This window comes from Rhea americana, unplaced genomic scaffold, assembly GCF_003343005.1.
Source record: "Rhea americana isolate MKP2758 unplaced genomic scaffold, rheAme1 scaffold_99, whole genome shotgun sequence".
In the NCBI taxonomy this organism is placed as follows: domain Eukaryota; kingdom Metazoa; phylum Chordata; class Aves; order Rheiformes; family Rheidae; genus Rhea; species Rhea americana.
The window spans coordinates 2,548,124-2,562,884 of record NW_028187188.1 but is presented as its reverse complement, the minus strand read 5'-3'; the positions used below and the strand labels follow the sequence as shown (position 1 = coordinate 2,562,884).

The 14,761-nt window shown below is 37.2% G+C and overlaps 1 protein-coding gene across 2 annotated transcripts in view; it reads right to left on the bottom strand.

Moving 5' to 3' along the window:
- Positions 1-14,712, bottom strand: part of GSTCD (glutathione S-transferase C-terminal domain containing) — an 81,101-nt gene extending 66,389 nt beyond the window's left edge. Inside the window, exons 1-4 of one of the 2 annotated variants that reach the window (XM_085325688.1) lie at positions 14,681-14,712; positions 7,666-7,742; positions 5,569-6,000; positions 2,015-2,476 (exon numbers count right to left, since the gene is read on the bottom strand). In XM_085325688.1, the coding sequence (XP_085181814.1) occupies positions 2,015-2,476; positions 5,569-5,979 (873 nt within the window). In that variant the 5' untranslated portion in view covers positions 5,980-6,000; positions 7,666-7,742; positions 14,681-14,712. Of the gene's footprint in view, positions 1-2,014; positions 2,477-5,568; positions 6,001-7,665; positions 7,743-14,531; positions 14,576-14,680 lie in introns of those variants that run through there. The other variant, XM_085325687.1, reaches the window with a different exon arrangement.
- Between the last annotated feature and the right edge of the window lie 49 nt (positions 14,713-14,761).

Genomic DNA, 14,761 nt, shown 5'->3' with positions numbered 1-14,761 from the left:
ATCTTCATCTACAGACAGAGGTGCAAGGAAATAGGCTTACTTTATAATGGGCTTGATAAAAAAAGTACCCAGTAAAAGTACAGTTAACTGTACTTTTTTACAGTTAAAAAAAACGTAACTGTAAAGCAGGATTGGCTACATAGGAATGTTTCCTCCCAACCAAAGGAGACATTTCTAGAATATATCAGAAGGAGAAATAAGCAATCAGAATTCATAGTATACTGTGCTTTAAAGGAAGCATTTGCAGACAAAAAAAAGTATTTTAAGAGAATCTCAATAAATTAAACAGCATTTACATACATAAAGGAGTTTGTGGAAGTCTACCACTAGCTGATACCTGGGTATCTCTTAAGAGACGTATGGTATATGAAAGAGAAGTCAAGGATTTACATCTTTAAAAAGCCACCAGTCCCTGAATGTCTTTTTACTTAATACCTCCCTAGAAAGCATTTCCACTCTTCTAGGAGACATCTATATTTTTAGACCTATCTATCCATATTGAGATAAGGTCAGGAAGCTTCAGATCTTAGCTGAGAAGAGTTTCAAGAGAACAACAGAACTGGTTAGGATCTCATTTTGCCTGGCCCCACCAGTACATTTTAACCAAATTAAGTAGAGAAGACTGCAGCTAAGATATCTTCTTATCTACTTACTTGTTTTATGCACATTACAATGCACTTAAAGTATCCATTTAAAATCTCCTATGACAGATCTCTCCCCATTTTCTAATTATTCTATCATCCTCAAACCTCCCTCCTTCCAAAATTTGTAATTTATGATAGAATCAATTCTAGATCTCAAAAAACTCTTCACAAATAAAACAATTTCATTTTAGTAAACTTCTGTTGAGTCATGGCTATAATTTAACACACTAAATTTGAGCAACAAAGTATCTTCCACGTATAGCAGAATAAAGTTGGGTTTAGATCATGTTTGATTAATACATCTAAATTAAACTATGCTTGGCTAGTTGGTACAGACATCCACAATCAAAATGCTTCTCAAATCAATAATTTTAGAAATTTCATATATGATGATTTTGAATTAATTTTCTGTTACTAAAGTTACAACCGTTGGTCTTTTTCTGTCAGCAGTGTCTAAACCTGAAGGTGACCACCAATAAATTTAAGAGCATCCTTCATCTTAGATTTATAAGTTGCCATTGCTAACTTAGAACAGTGAAAAACTGCAGTGGGTTGGTTTGTTTGGTGGTTCGTGGGGTTTTTTGTTWGGTTGGTTTGGGGGTTTTTGTTTTTGGCACCCTCCCTGAAACAATTGATATTTATCACTGAGTCTGACTTTGCAATTTTTAGTTGAAAACTAAAAAAAAAAACCCTAAAAAAAAAGGGGGGGGTTAATATGTACTGGAAAAGAAACCACTCCATCAGAGAAGTCTCTGGTTAAATCTACTCCTCTACATACTGTTTAGTAATCCTTACTGAACCCTTCCTTCACTCACTGCATAAATCTTTGTCTTCAGTGTTATTTRTCTCACTTACCGCAACATACTCCAAACTAGACCACAACTGACCTTTGTTGCTTTCTTCTCTTTTTAAGATGCCATTTCAGATATAACAGGTTATTTACTTTGGACGCTGCACCTCTCCTCATGCATTTCAAATAGCAGAAGTGACAGAAGAGAAACACTATTCTGTGTTATCACTAATAGACCCGTGTCAACACATATAAAAGCATATAATGACAATATGGAAGGAGGAAGAAATAATGTTTAGAAAAAACAATTTTCTGGATAGCTTTGTGCCCAAGAATATTTCAGCTTACTAGTTTAAGAGTAAACAACATTTAATGCATACTTATACACTGTGTACTTAAAAGTAATTTTGGTGATCTCACCAAACCCTACTACCTACAAAAACAGAACAAGTAAGTATTCTGTTTGAGGTTAAGTTCACATAGCAAATGCTGCAATATAGTTTAAGTGAACATACTCTACAGCTCTTCAGTTCTTAAAAAATGTATACACACTAAATATCTGCAGAAGCTTTTGTCTTACCAAGAACTGATGGATGCATGGCAAAAGCACTATATCTGTCAAGGTGAAATAAAGCCCTTCTGCAAAAACATGGTCCAAAGGTGGAAGGTCGGAGGTTTTTKTTTTCCTGATGTGAGGGGGCTCCCTGTTGACTGTAGCTGAGGCTTCCTGGACAAGCAGTTTGGAGAAAGCTATGCTCAGTTCCAGACTTGAAAGTGGATGTTCATGCATTTGTACTGTTTTTTCTCCTGCTGCTACTTCTTTATTAAGTACAGGCAGTGCAGCCTTGGCACTGGCCTTCTGTTGCTGAAGTTTTTGCCTTCGRATTTTGTCATCATTATGTACTCGGACAGGTTCTCCAAGCTTCCTTTCAAGCTCTAAAATGTCAGGAGGAATAGTTTGACAGTGTTCAGCAGATCCCGTCAAAAATCTCTCAACAGCCAGAGGTATGCTTATCTCACAAAGTCTGGTCCACTGGCTAACCTGTCAGATAAATTTATATAATTAATACATTCTCTACCTACAAAAAGGAAAAATAAAATCCAAGGTATCTTTTTGACCAGTTAAAGCAAACACATTTCAGCCAATGGTGATTAACTCCAGCTTTAAATGCATTCTATGATAATCCTAGAAGCTCAGATATTTTGCATTACTTTTGCAATAGCAGAATACGAAAGCTACTTTTACATATAACAGAATGAAGAGTTATGCARGATATAATATTTTTATTCCTTATTACCAGCATAAGATTACGGTGAGAAGCAAAGCTATGATCAATTTATATATGTCATCTTTACTTAGTGCCAGTAAAACCAGAAGATTACACCAAACATCTTGAGCATATTTTACAGAAAAGCATTAGTAATTTTTTTTAGCAAGCAACATCAAAAAAGCTTTAGTCTGACTGAACAATAACTTAACAAAACTACTTGTTTTTTCAAGTTCTTATTCTTGTTCTCTACTTTTTATTATTATTATTTGTACTTAAAGATCTTTAAAGTTTTTATTCTTACTGTCTTTCCTTACTCAGTTACCCACTTTGCAGCAACCCAAAACATGGAATCTAAATATTTTTTCCAGTTGTTCCAGCAGAGGTTTCTGGAGGAAACCACTAGAGGTTTCTGGAAGAAGTTACAGATAATTTCTTAATGCAAGCACTAGATCAGCCAACCTGAGAATATGCTGCCCCAGATCTGCTACACCAACAAGAACAAACTGCATTGGTGACATGGTAATCAATGGCAACCTTGGCTGTGTCAACCAAAAAATAACAGAATTCAATATCCTAAGGGGAATGAGGAAGGCAAGCCTTCGTATGTGGGCTGTCAGATGGGTACACTGCTARATAAATGAAAAATGGGCTGAACTGTCAGTTCAAACAGTAGTGGTTAACAGTTCATGCATTACCTGAAGGCCAGTTATAAGTGGAGCTCTTCAGGTATCTATGTGGAGGCCTAGCTTATTTATTATCTTTACCAATGACCTGGAGGAGGAAATGGAATACGCTTTCATCAAGGTTGTGGATGACACCAGACTGAGTGGAACAGTCAATATACTCCAAGACAGGGCTACCGTTCAGAGGGACATGAACAGGCTAGAGGAACGGGTTGACAAGAACCTCCAAAACCTCATAAAATTCAGCATGGAGCCCTACGCCTAGGCTGGACTAAGTCTCTGTAACAGTACAAGATAGAGACTGATGACTTGGTCAGGTAGCAGCTCTGCAGAGAAGACTCTGGGGGTCCTGGTAGATATGTAAAACATAATACAGCAGTTTGCCCCGGCAGTAATGAAGGCCAACAGCATACGGCACCACCTCATGGGGGTGGCAGAGCAACAGAAGTGATTATTCCCCTTCACTCATGGCTTRTTTTAGACCACATCTGAACTACTCCATCCTGTGCTACCTCTCCCATTCCCAAACAAGAAGGATGTTGATAAACCTGACTGAATTCAGTGGAGGGCCACAACAACTGTTAGGGGCTAGAGCACACAGCCCAGATGAAAAACAGTTGACAGAAGTGGGCTGGTTCAACTAGGAGAAGAGAAGGCTTCTGGGTGACCCAGTAGCAGCTTTCCAGMACTTAAGAGATTACTGAGAAGACAGAGACAGGCTGCTCTATGGGACAACAAAACAACAGACATAAATTGACATGAGAGGCTGATTTGACATGAGGAAAACATTTTTTCACCATGGCAAGCATTGGACCAAGTCGCCCAGAGAGACCGTGCAGTCTCCACCCTTGCAGGTTCAAGACAGACTAGACAAAGCCCAGAGCAACTTGGTCTCAATTCAGTGCYGACCCTGGTATGAGTAGCCAAAATAACTGATTCACAAATGCTATTCCATCATCTTCACAATGGTTTTACCCACCTATGTGAAATCAGCCATACCTTCTTAAATCACAATGCATTTTCCCCAAGAACGCTACTGAATCAACAGTTACTAAAATACATTAGTACTATAAAGAAAATGTGATACTCAAAATCAAAATTAAAAATAAAAATAGTTGCTTTCAGAGTCCTTCCAATAAAATTTGACTTGAACTTTAGTTAAGGACCTTTACTTCTAGGAAAACAATTTGTGCTGATTCCCCAGGTGGCCATCTAAGTTTCACATCTGTACATATTTAATTCTAAGAGCACTGATATGAAGTTCAAAATAATTCAACGACACACAAATCAATCCACATATGCAGTTAATTAACAGATGCACATAAACATGCAATCTCCTGTCACATGCATTTCAGTACCAGCAAAAGGGGATGAAATCACCCATTAGTCTGCTGAAATATAACTGGAAAGATTATTATTTTTAAAATGTGAAACCAGAGTAGGAAAATGATAAGTACAGCAGTGACTAGACTGAACAAGCTTACATTTGTAAGGCTATGACAAAGTTGACATCCACAGCAAAGTTTTCATAACTGCTTATGGCAAAGTTGACATCCACAGCAAAGTTTTCATAACTGCTTATGACAAAGTTGACATCCACAGCAAAGTTTTCATAAGTGCTTAACTAGTTTAAGCTCTTAATTGCCTACATTCTTTTTGATAGCGAGCCTTGGGTCCACTTGAAAATTCTACTCCTGAATTTGCAGATCTACAATCTGATCCTGCATTCTCTGTAAACCCAGAAGTACCACTTGCTTATCATATATGACTCCACACATGATACAGCATCCTACTTTTGGAAATCTGAATCCAGCAAATTAAGTGCTTGATTTCAGATGACAATTTCAGAATGCCAAATTCTTTTTACTCCAAACTGTCACCATTGTACTTTATAGTTCATTGAAAATATATCACTTAAAATGAAGCAAAGATTTGACTTTTTTTTTTATTTTAAGGTTCTTCTTGTGCTGCTAAATATTTATGTCTCCCAAAAGAATTACTTTTCACTCTTATGCCAAAATCCAAAAGTTGCTCCAMMGAGTACCCTTCATTTTCTAGGCAATAAGTTTCTTATTAAGAGACTTCAGTTTGTATCAATATTAAAAGCCTACTTAGGAATATTCCATTCTAMTAAAATAAAAACCTATTAATATATTTAACAGAAAAAAAGATGCACTCACTTCAGCACAGGCTTTTAAGCAGGTCTTCTTAAAGCCTAAAAGTTCCAAAACATCCTTTTTGGATGCGTCTGCCTCATAGGTTTTCTGTATTATGTGCCTTAAGACAACAGACAGGCCAGCTCGACAGAATTTGCCATCTTTCACAACAACAGCAGGTAAACAGCAGCTCCGCACCACCATAGGAAGCTCATGTCTGGAGATTAAGCAGACCTCAAGATCGTGAAGTAGGTTTTTTGTCACAAGCTGATTATCTACATTTTCACCAGTTGGCACTAAGAAAATTTTGAATAATTTGCAGTCACAGTAGGACAGCAAAAATAGTGAAATAGATGTATGAAGAGGAAAGATGCTATCCTCATACTGACAAGAAAAACCCAAATACAAATGTTCTTCAGGGATGCTATCTTTCATCTTCCTCCTGTGCTCAAGTTCCTGAAATGGAAATCAGAACACAACATTCATAATAGAATACAGAATAGAGAACAAAAACATAAGGTTTGAAACAGTAGTCACTTCACTATTTGCTAAAACAGATTTTAACACAAAACACTATTAAAGACATCTTGGACTGCAATCCTTTCCCAAGAGGAGAAAGGTTTCAAATATACTCTGTCATTTTACATATAAAACMCTGAAAGGGAAGTGTATAAAACTTTTTCCCATTTTTGCTCATTTCTCACATTAAATGAAATATGCAAAAACAAAAAGAAAAGACTTCCATTAAATTTTAGTTTACAAGCTTTAATGAAACAAGTTTATTTAAAAAAAAAAAATCAATCTCCAACATTAACCATCCATTACTAAAACAAAAAAAAAACAAGCTTTAATGAAACAAGTTTATTTAAAAAAAAAAAATCAATCTCCAACATTAACCATCCATTACTAAAACAAAAAAAAAACAAAAAAAAAAGAAGAAAAAAGCTTTGAGCACATAGCTAGAGCAGTTTATTTTATACGGCACATATTTGTCTATTTGTCTTTCTGTAAGCTAGAAGCCCTGTATGGTCCTACATGTAAGCAACAGAAAGTGATATTGGTTTCTATATTAAAAATGAGTATAGAATCTGGAGAGATACTAAATGAAAGCCAAGATGACAAAAAGAAAAAAGTTCATTTCAAGAATGCTGCATGAACACCTCAAACATAAGATTAAAGCAGCTGAATATAATAATATAGCTGAAATTAATAATCTTGACATTATATTAAAAAAATCACTTAAACTCACTTTCCYTATACTTGGTTAAAAGTCACATTTTTACTATTAAACTGTTCCACAGCAGTTTAATATAAAATAATAATGTAATAATTATTCTGCACCATCATTTAATAAAATTCTCCATCCTTATAAATCGCAATTCACATCAAAGAGCTCTAGACACTAGATGGCACTCTTAAAACAATTATTAATGAAGAAGGCTTTATTACTATTAGAGAAAGAAATTGGAACACTTAAACAACAGTATGATTTTTTTGATATATATAAAGCACAATTGACATTGGAGCCGCATTAGTCTTTTAAATAACCACCTAGATTAATAAGGTTTCTGTACAGTTACTTGAATATGATGTAATTATTTACATAGTAAAAAGATTTTATATCTGACATATCCAGGATATAGAACTTTTTGTATTGCTGTAAATGTGCACATCAAATTTATTGTTTTGTAGTATCTACCACAAGCCAAAGCAACTGTCCAAAAAACAGGCAGTGGAAGAATAAAGTTAAGTCCACTAGACATTAAAAACAGATGACAGAAATCATAATAACGATTGTTATATGAAAATATCTTTCAATCRTTCCACTACATGACTTCGTTTCAAAACTATAGTGGCTATACATAGAAGCACTGTAGCTTTCCTTTAATTAATACATCTGCCACACAACAAACAGTACAATAAATATTTAATTATCTAYCTTCCTAAAAGCTATTATACTCAGATAAACCTTGACAGCACRTAAGCCAAGGTAGATTCAACATCGTAAGTATAGCTCTGTGGAAGACACAGTATGTAATAGTATTGATTATTGTTGGAACAGATTAATCAAGAAGAGCTAGTCTCACCTAACTACATAGTTAGGAGCATTTAAATTCTTACCTTGACTTTAAAACTTCTTTCAATATTCGRTGGCACTCTTTGTATGTATTTGGATTGTTTCCATCCAGCATAGTGACCTGTAAGGTATACACAATAAAACATCTTCTATTCCTGGCCACTCTAGCCACTCAAAAATAGACATTCACTTTACAATCATACCACCACTTAATTTGTTTTTCTAGTTGACCTTATTGCACAGTATTTTTCTATGAACTGTTATATAAACAGTTTTTTTGCCATTATCATACCGTTTAGAACTGCTAAGTAGTTTGATAAATTCTGATGAGATTTCTATGTCCAAACTGTATTATTCTATTGTTTTCACCTGTTAATCACCTACTCTTACAGAACTAGTATTCCAAATTCATCATTCAGGACTGTACAATGCATTAGCCTTTTCATCATACAGTATTTTTCAAAAGGTACATAAATRGAGTCCCTTGCTCATTTGCCTCAGAAGTAGAAGCTCTGAAGCACAGCTCCTACACAGACATTAAAATTTCATTCAAYTAAAATAAGAAATTTGGAAGTTGCCAAAATAGAGATACTACTTAATCAGGTTGCTGACTACRAAGACATCCTCTTTTGAAAACTGGTGGTGGAAAGGTTGAAAACTGTCAATATTATGCTAGATGTGTGTGAATTGAACAGAATTAGTTCTACCCAGCAGCAATGGATGATAGCTGCCATCAGTCAGTCTCAGAGACAGCAACTGATTGGAAATAACTTTCTGGCTACGGATCTGCTCTGTATTTAACCCTGTAACTACCACATCTAACATCATCCTATTAATCCAGCTATCTCCTTGAAGATTCTATTAGACAAATTCAACTATTTTTATCCTCCGGTGTACAGCTATCACRTATAGCATCTGCACAAATCAGACGTGCCAGTATCATTAAATCTTGCCRAAGCAAGTTAAGAAGATACTGTCCAGAGCTACCCATTCCATTCTCTTGACATCCTCACACCARTTTCAGAAAAAGGAACATGCACTCAGTCCACATACTTCAGTCCACAGCATTTTAACTTAAAGCCATCTTCCTCAAAAATTTTAGGTAGAGCTCTGGATTTTGCACTGAAACAAAGGTATCCCCATGGAAGTTTTATTCTTCTGAATGCCATGAATAGAGAACCTCTGGGAGACAGCTGACATGGTGAACTAAGTCAGAGAGGCTGAAGTAATTTTTCTGAACCTAAATGAACTTCTACAAAGAAAGAAGATGGATCACAGAAATGGTGACACCTCATATTCCACTTACACAGCACCACAGTGTCCATGCAGTAAAAATCAAGTAAGTTTGCTGATTTGATTGAAAGCAAGTTACTTTTGGAAGGGTAGGAAGGAAAAGCCATGTTCCTCCTCTGCCCCATCCCCAATCAGAGCAGTAAACTGATGTCATTCAGCAGGTAGCTGCAAAAGTACCAGTGTAAAGACTGCAGAAAGGTGCAACTGCAGATGACAARGAGCTCAAGTAACTACTTGATTTGGCAGTGGCTCAGTCCTAGGTAGCTTCAACTGATCTTGGCATTATACACTGAATCAGGTTAGTACCCTCCAGTCCTATTACTTGTCAGCTATACCTCTTCCACAGCACCAACTCAAACTAAACTCCTATTTGACTCTTTCCTGCATTTTCTTTCCCCAGATAAAGCCTCTTCACAGTTTTGGTGCTTAGAATAAGTTTAGACGACCTGTGAGAGACGTTCACTTAAACTGGCAAGGACAACACAAGTTACTGTACTTTTAACTGCTGGCAGTCCTCCAGTACCCGCCTGTAATTATCTGTTCATGATCCCATGAGGGCAGACAAGTTCTGCAGTAACTCTCCACAAACTGTACAACTTGGCTCCATGAAGCACAAAGAACCAGGGAACAAGTCAACAGAGGTAAGCATAATGCTCAATATAGTTAAGTTTAACTGCCACATTACTTGGTCATTAAAAAAAAAAAAAGCATTCAAAACTTTTTAGATTGACTTTTTTCATACATAGCATCTTTAAGCCAAAACAGCTGTTTCAGTTAATTAGACTTTCCCCACATGAGTGGAAAAAGAAGAAAGCCAAAGATGAAGATGGTCAATATGATGACAACTTCCTTTCAAGGACTCCTATAATTAAAACACAATGGTAACAATACAGCAATACAGCAATTAATCATTCTAGTCAGTAATTCTGAACTAACTGAAAACCAATGGTAAATTGCTAATTTACGAAAAAATGCAAACTCATATTATACTTACTGCTCCAGAGCAAGAAGTAACTCTAGCTCTCATCATGAGAGATATGTCTCATTTCTTTTGTCTTCAAAGGGAGTTAAACATTGATCATTCCACAACACTAGGCCCTAAATCTGAAAATAAGGACTTACACACTCAGATGATTTCCAGACTCTCTCAAACCAACTTGTCATTTCACCATTTATTTACATAATACTCTTTCATTTTGATTCCTACAGGCAATCAGATCTCTCTCAACTAAAAGACCTTGATCCTGCAAGTACCTGAGATGCCTGACATGGAGGCATAACTGCAATATAACATTCCACTATTTTCAGCTATAGCCCCAGCTTCTTCTGATAGAGGACACTACTACTACTTTCCTATGAAAGTCCCTTTGTCTTTTCAGATTAGTAGTACTACAATGAAAGTMATTTCTCAGAACTGCACTCCTTGTTCTGCTGCTGAGATAGTTTAATTTCTAAATGAATTATTAAACCCATTCTGTAGAGTGAAACAAATTACGTTAATTAGGGTCCATTTAGGACAATAACACTTTTCCATTTCTGTAGCTAACCTCCCAGGAATGAAGAGCTTTATTCAACAAAGAAGCAATGTTGGGCTCAAAGCTCCTGTTTGCACCCTCCAACTGTTTCTCTCCTTACTTTGCTCATCCCAGTATGGTGGTTTAGAAACACTTCTCCTTTACAGTTGCCAAAGAACTTGCATCTAACTTCCAAGGAAGCCTGAACACATTGAAATCTGTATCTTTAAAATCATAAGAACTCAGGCTTAAATATCAACCTAAGTTTTTTTTAAAAACTTTACCTATTGATTTCATGAGGGTTAAGATTCACCTGTCAATTTGTTGAGGGTTGCTCCACCTCTCTCTTCTGAACACTCACATTTAAGTATTCACTTCTTTGTTTCATCCAATTTGAAACAGCAATTTTTCAACATTTCACTGCTGAAGGTACTAATCCATGTAGCATACTTCTCCTCAGGACAAGATTAGACTGTACAGTGATTTAAATAGCTGTAGGTCTGTGACTCAGTCTCCCAAGTCTGCACTTGGAAAGGTCCAAAGACGGTGACAATCATCAAAAATAAGGAAGCTGCAATTACAAGTACAGCCTCCTTTCCACTCCATTTTGGGCCCAGAGGTCTCCTGAAATAGCTTGAAACAGCTTGAAGTTTGAACATCTAGTCCATGGAAAATTATCCTCACTGACAGAATGATACTTCATTCTTATGCTATTATAATCACTACCAGATCCTGCTTCCTTTACCATTTCAAGGTACACAAAAGCCACATATGCATCATTTCACTCATTACACACAAAAAATTACTCATTTTGTTCTCGTATTCTACTACAGTGCTTTTGTTTCTATCTTATAAAATCAACTATCTTCAGAAAGAAATGCTTTTTTTTTTTTTTTCCTGTTTGGTCCCAAGAATAATGCAGGCATTTAACRCTTATTCTCTCATCTCCTCAGCTCACAGTTTGAGCTCACTATCATTTTATCATCTAGATCTTTTTTCCTCCCATTTTCCCAGAGCTGCATGAAGTATAGCTGATGACTTCCTTCCCTTTTCTTCCATATATTCAGCCCCTTTAAAAAGTTCCATTTTGCCTCCTGCTCTTTTTTCTCCAGCTGCACTGCATCTCATGAATTCTCCAGGTGTTACCCCATGAAAAAAGCAACTAGAAAAATAGCCTGAGCTCAATTGTTGAGAAAATCTTTTGTAAGCCACCTTTTACCTATCTCTCTCTAATACAATTTCAACTTCAGAAAGCAGTATTTAAAGTTCTCTTGCCTTTATTTTTCACAAAACAGTTACCTCAAGATGGGCAGTGTAATTTCTGACTTCTACATTTCATAGTCTGTGCAACTGTCAAATGATATGCCTATCTTGGTAACATCGTGGGAGGGGGATGTTATTCATTTTTTAAGTTAGGAGATTTAGACTAATCCAGCAGGTTTCTCTTGCTCTTATTCCCACAAGCATTAMAAACCTTTTAGGTATGAAAAAAGAYAATTCAGTGACAGCACCTCAAACATCTATCTAGGGAACTTTCTTTCCAGCCTCAGACAGATAATGACCAATGCAAAGCCACCAACTACATTCAAAGGGCCAATATCTTTTACTGCTGGTAACCATTCAAACAAGAGATTTTCCTCTACTCTTCAATCATTTCAGTTTCTAGAATTATTAAGATAAAGGCACTGTTATTCAAATATTACAACAAAGATACCTTAGAGATCATAAAAGTTTTCATCATTCACATTTGTTAATTACAGAAACACTGCTTTGGCCMTGGCAGTAAGATTTGCTGCATACAATTAAACTGCAAGAACAGCATCTGCCACCACTGTCAGAAAAGCCCAAGTGTTGAAGTTTGTCCTAATCCATGCACACAATTCAGCTCTGCATAGATACTACAGGTGTCTGTTGTCTTGTTCACGCATAGATCACAGTAATCTGCTCAGAAGCTGCTATAGGAAGCACTGAATCTTCTTCCCTTATCGCAACCATCTACCAAAAGCAATTAATCTAATATGATGTTAACTAGTATTTTTTTTTCCTTAACTTTTGTCTCAGTTTAAATGCTTTTTTTCACTGCTTTGGAGAGAAGCTTGCAGCTTCTTAGCAAACTGGAAGAGAACTRGATGTTTTAAGTTATGTACTTTTCAGACCAAGACAACAAGCAGGCTTTTTCAGCCCTTCTTGTAGAGGGCTAGTGGCAGAAAACACCACTCCACTTTCTATACTGAGCTTTTCAACACTGACACTATTACTTTTATATTTCCTTTAACCCTAAAACTTCTAAAAGAAGCATTTTTAACAAAAATGGGCTTCTGCAATTACTGTGACTCATTATATAACATACTCAATACAGGAGCAGAATATTTTATTTGGATTTATTTATACAGTTACTGTAAAACATTTATGCTCCCTCATTACCACCATAACATCAGAATTTATAATAGGTATACTACTATTTTTTTAAGAAAAAAAAAACACACACACACACACACACACACAAATGCTGCCTCATCATTGGGACTTGCCTCCCAAAAGCCCTGTAAGGACAATGATTCTTGAATTGCTATTACACAAGTGAAAAAGCTGAAGCACAAAGGGAGTTTTTAGCTCAGTCACAGAGGCAGTCTGACCTAGAGCAACCCTGAAAATTGACATTCTCCTTAACAGATTCCTTTGTGGATTTTGAAGTTCAGTCTACGAAGACAGTATAAAACTACAGTTAGGCTATTTTTGTTCCGAACAAGTCTAGCACAGAAAAGAAAGCAAAATATATCTCTGTGGGTGTTCTATCTACAAATGACTTAACCTGTGTTTAAGTTGTCCCTTGTGCAAATCACAATTCAAGAATCCACTAAACAGCTTATTGAGAAACACCCAGACAAAGACAAAAAAAAAAAAAAAACAAAACATGGCATTAACAAACCTTACAGGATATCAGATCGTTCATTGTCCTGACGGTAATGCCTTTTCCTACCATTTCTGCTTCTCTCTCAACAAGAACTAAATGGCAGTTAAATTAGTTTTACTGAGCTACCATGTTAGTAATGTAGTACAGAAAGTGTTTGTTTAAAAGCAAACGTTTCCAAACAACTTAAATTAAATATAAATAAATTAAAAAACCACACACACAAACCTTCACTTCTTTTTAGCTCCTGAGAAAGGCTTCATTTATTTGTTGATTATTATATGGGAAAATAAAAATTGTTTTTAAAATAAAGATAGTGACGTTTGAGAAACGTTCAATATCATAAGTTTTTTAAAAAGATGGTTTCCTCCAGCAAATATTTAACTCAGTAGGAAAAACAGCATTTGTGCTTTAAGAGAGGTAACTTCAGTTCAGAATTCTGAATTCTATTTCTATTCACAGGATCAATTTGCTTGATGACTTTAGGGCTACCATTATCTCCTCAGGTGAATCCAGAGAACTGTATGATTTTCTTGGGAGATTTTCAAACCAGAAGTAGAAAAGCATCAGGAGTTCAGACAAGTATACTAGTAAAATATATATATATTTTTTTTTTCAACAAAGTAAAGCATAAGCTATAAAGAATACAAGATAAACTTCAGAAATGCAGCATACTAAAGTTCAGTTACCGCAGAAAAATACTACCACCGAGTGAAAATCCCCTTGCGGAACGATTACATGAAACGTGTACTGCAACCTTCACTCAGCAGTCTGTCAGTCCAGAAAAAGCAGGCTAAGTATTAGACACAGAGAACCACTGAAGCCCAGATTCGAGACTTTTGTTTTTTGTGGCAGTTTTTTTTTTTTTTTACGCTAAAAAAAAAGAAGTCCGTAATTGCCAGGTAAGACGACTACAGGTGTCTTTCCCTCCATCAGCTATCAGTGCTCTTCATCAGCAAGCATCCCGACTACGAGTCTGCCGCCAACCCTCACTCCGAAAGCGCAAAGCTAACAGCCACGGCGGCGCGGGCAGACGCCGCGCTGCGCAGTCAGGGAGCCTTGAGGGGAGGCGGCGGCGGCAAACGCTCCTGAGGGCAGCACCGCGCAGGGGACCCCCGGGGCGGCTCCCGAGGCCGCCGAGCGCCCAGCAGGGCCGCACGGCGGGCGAGGCCACCCCCCACCCGCCCCTCACCACGGCCGCCGGCCTCTTCCCGTCAGCAGTAACGGTCGCGGGGGGGGAGGCCGGCCGGCCGGCCGGCCCTTCCCTTCCCTCCCCTCCCCCCGCCGCCAACGGCTCTGCCGCCAACGGCCCGCGCGAGGCGAGCGCCAACCGCCGCTTACCCCGCCCTGGCCTGTCCCGGTCGCTTCCGGCCTGGCCCCGCCCCTTCCTGCGCGAGCGCGCCCGCGGGTTTTATCCCTCCC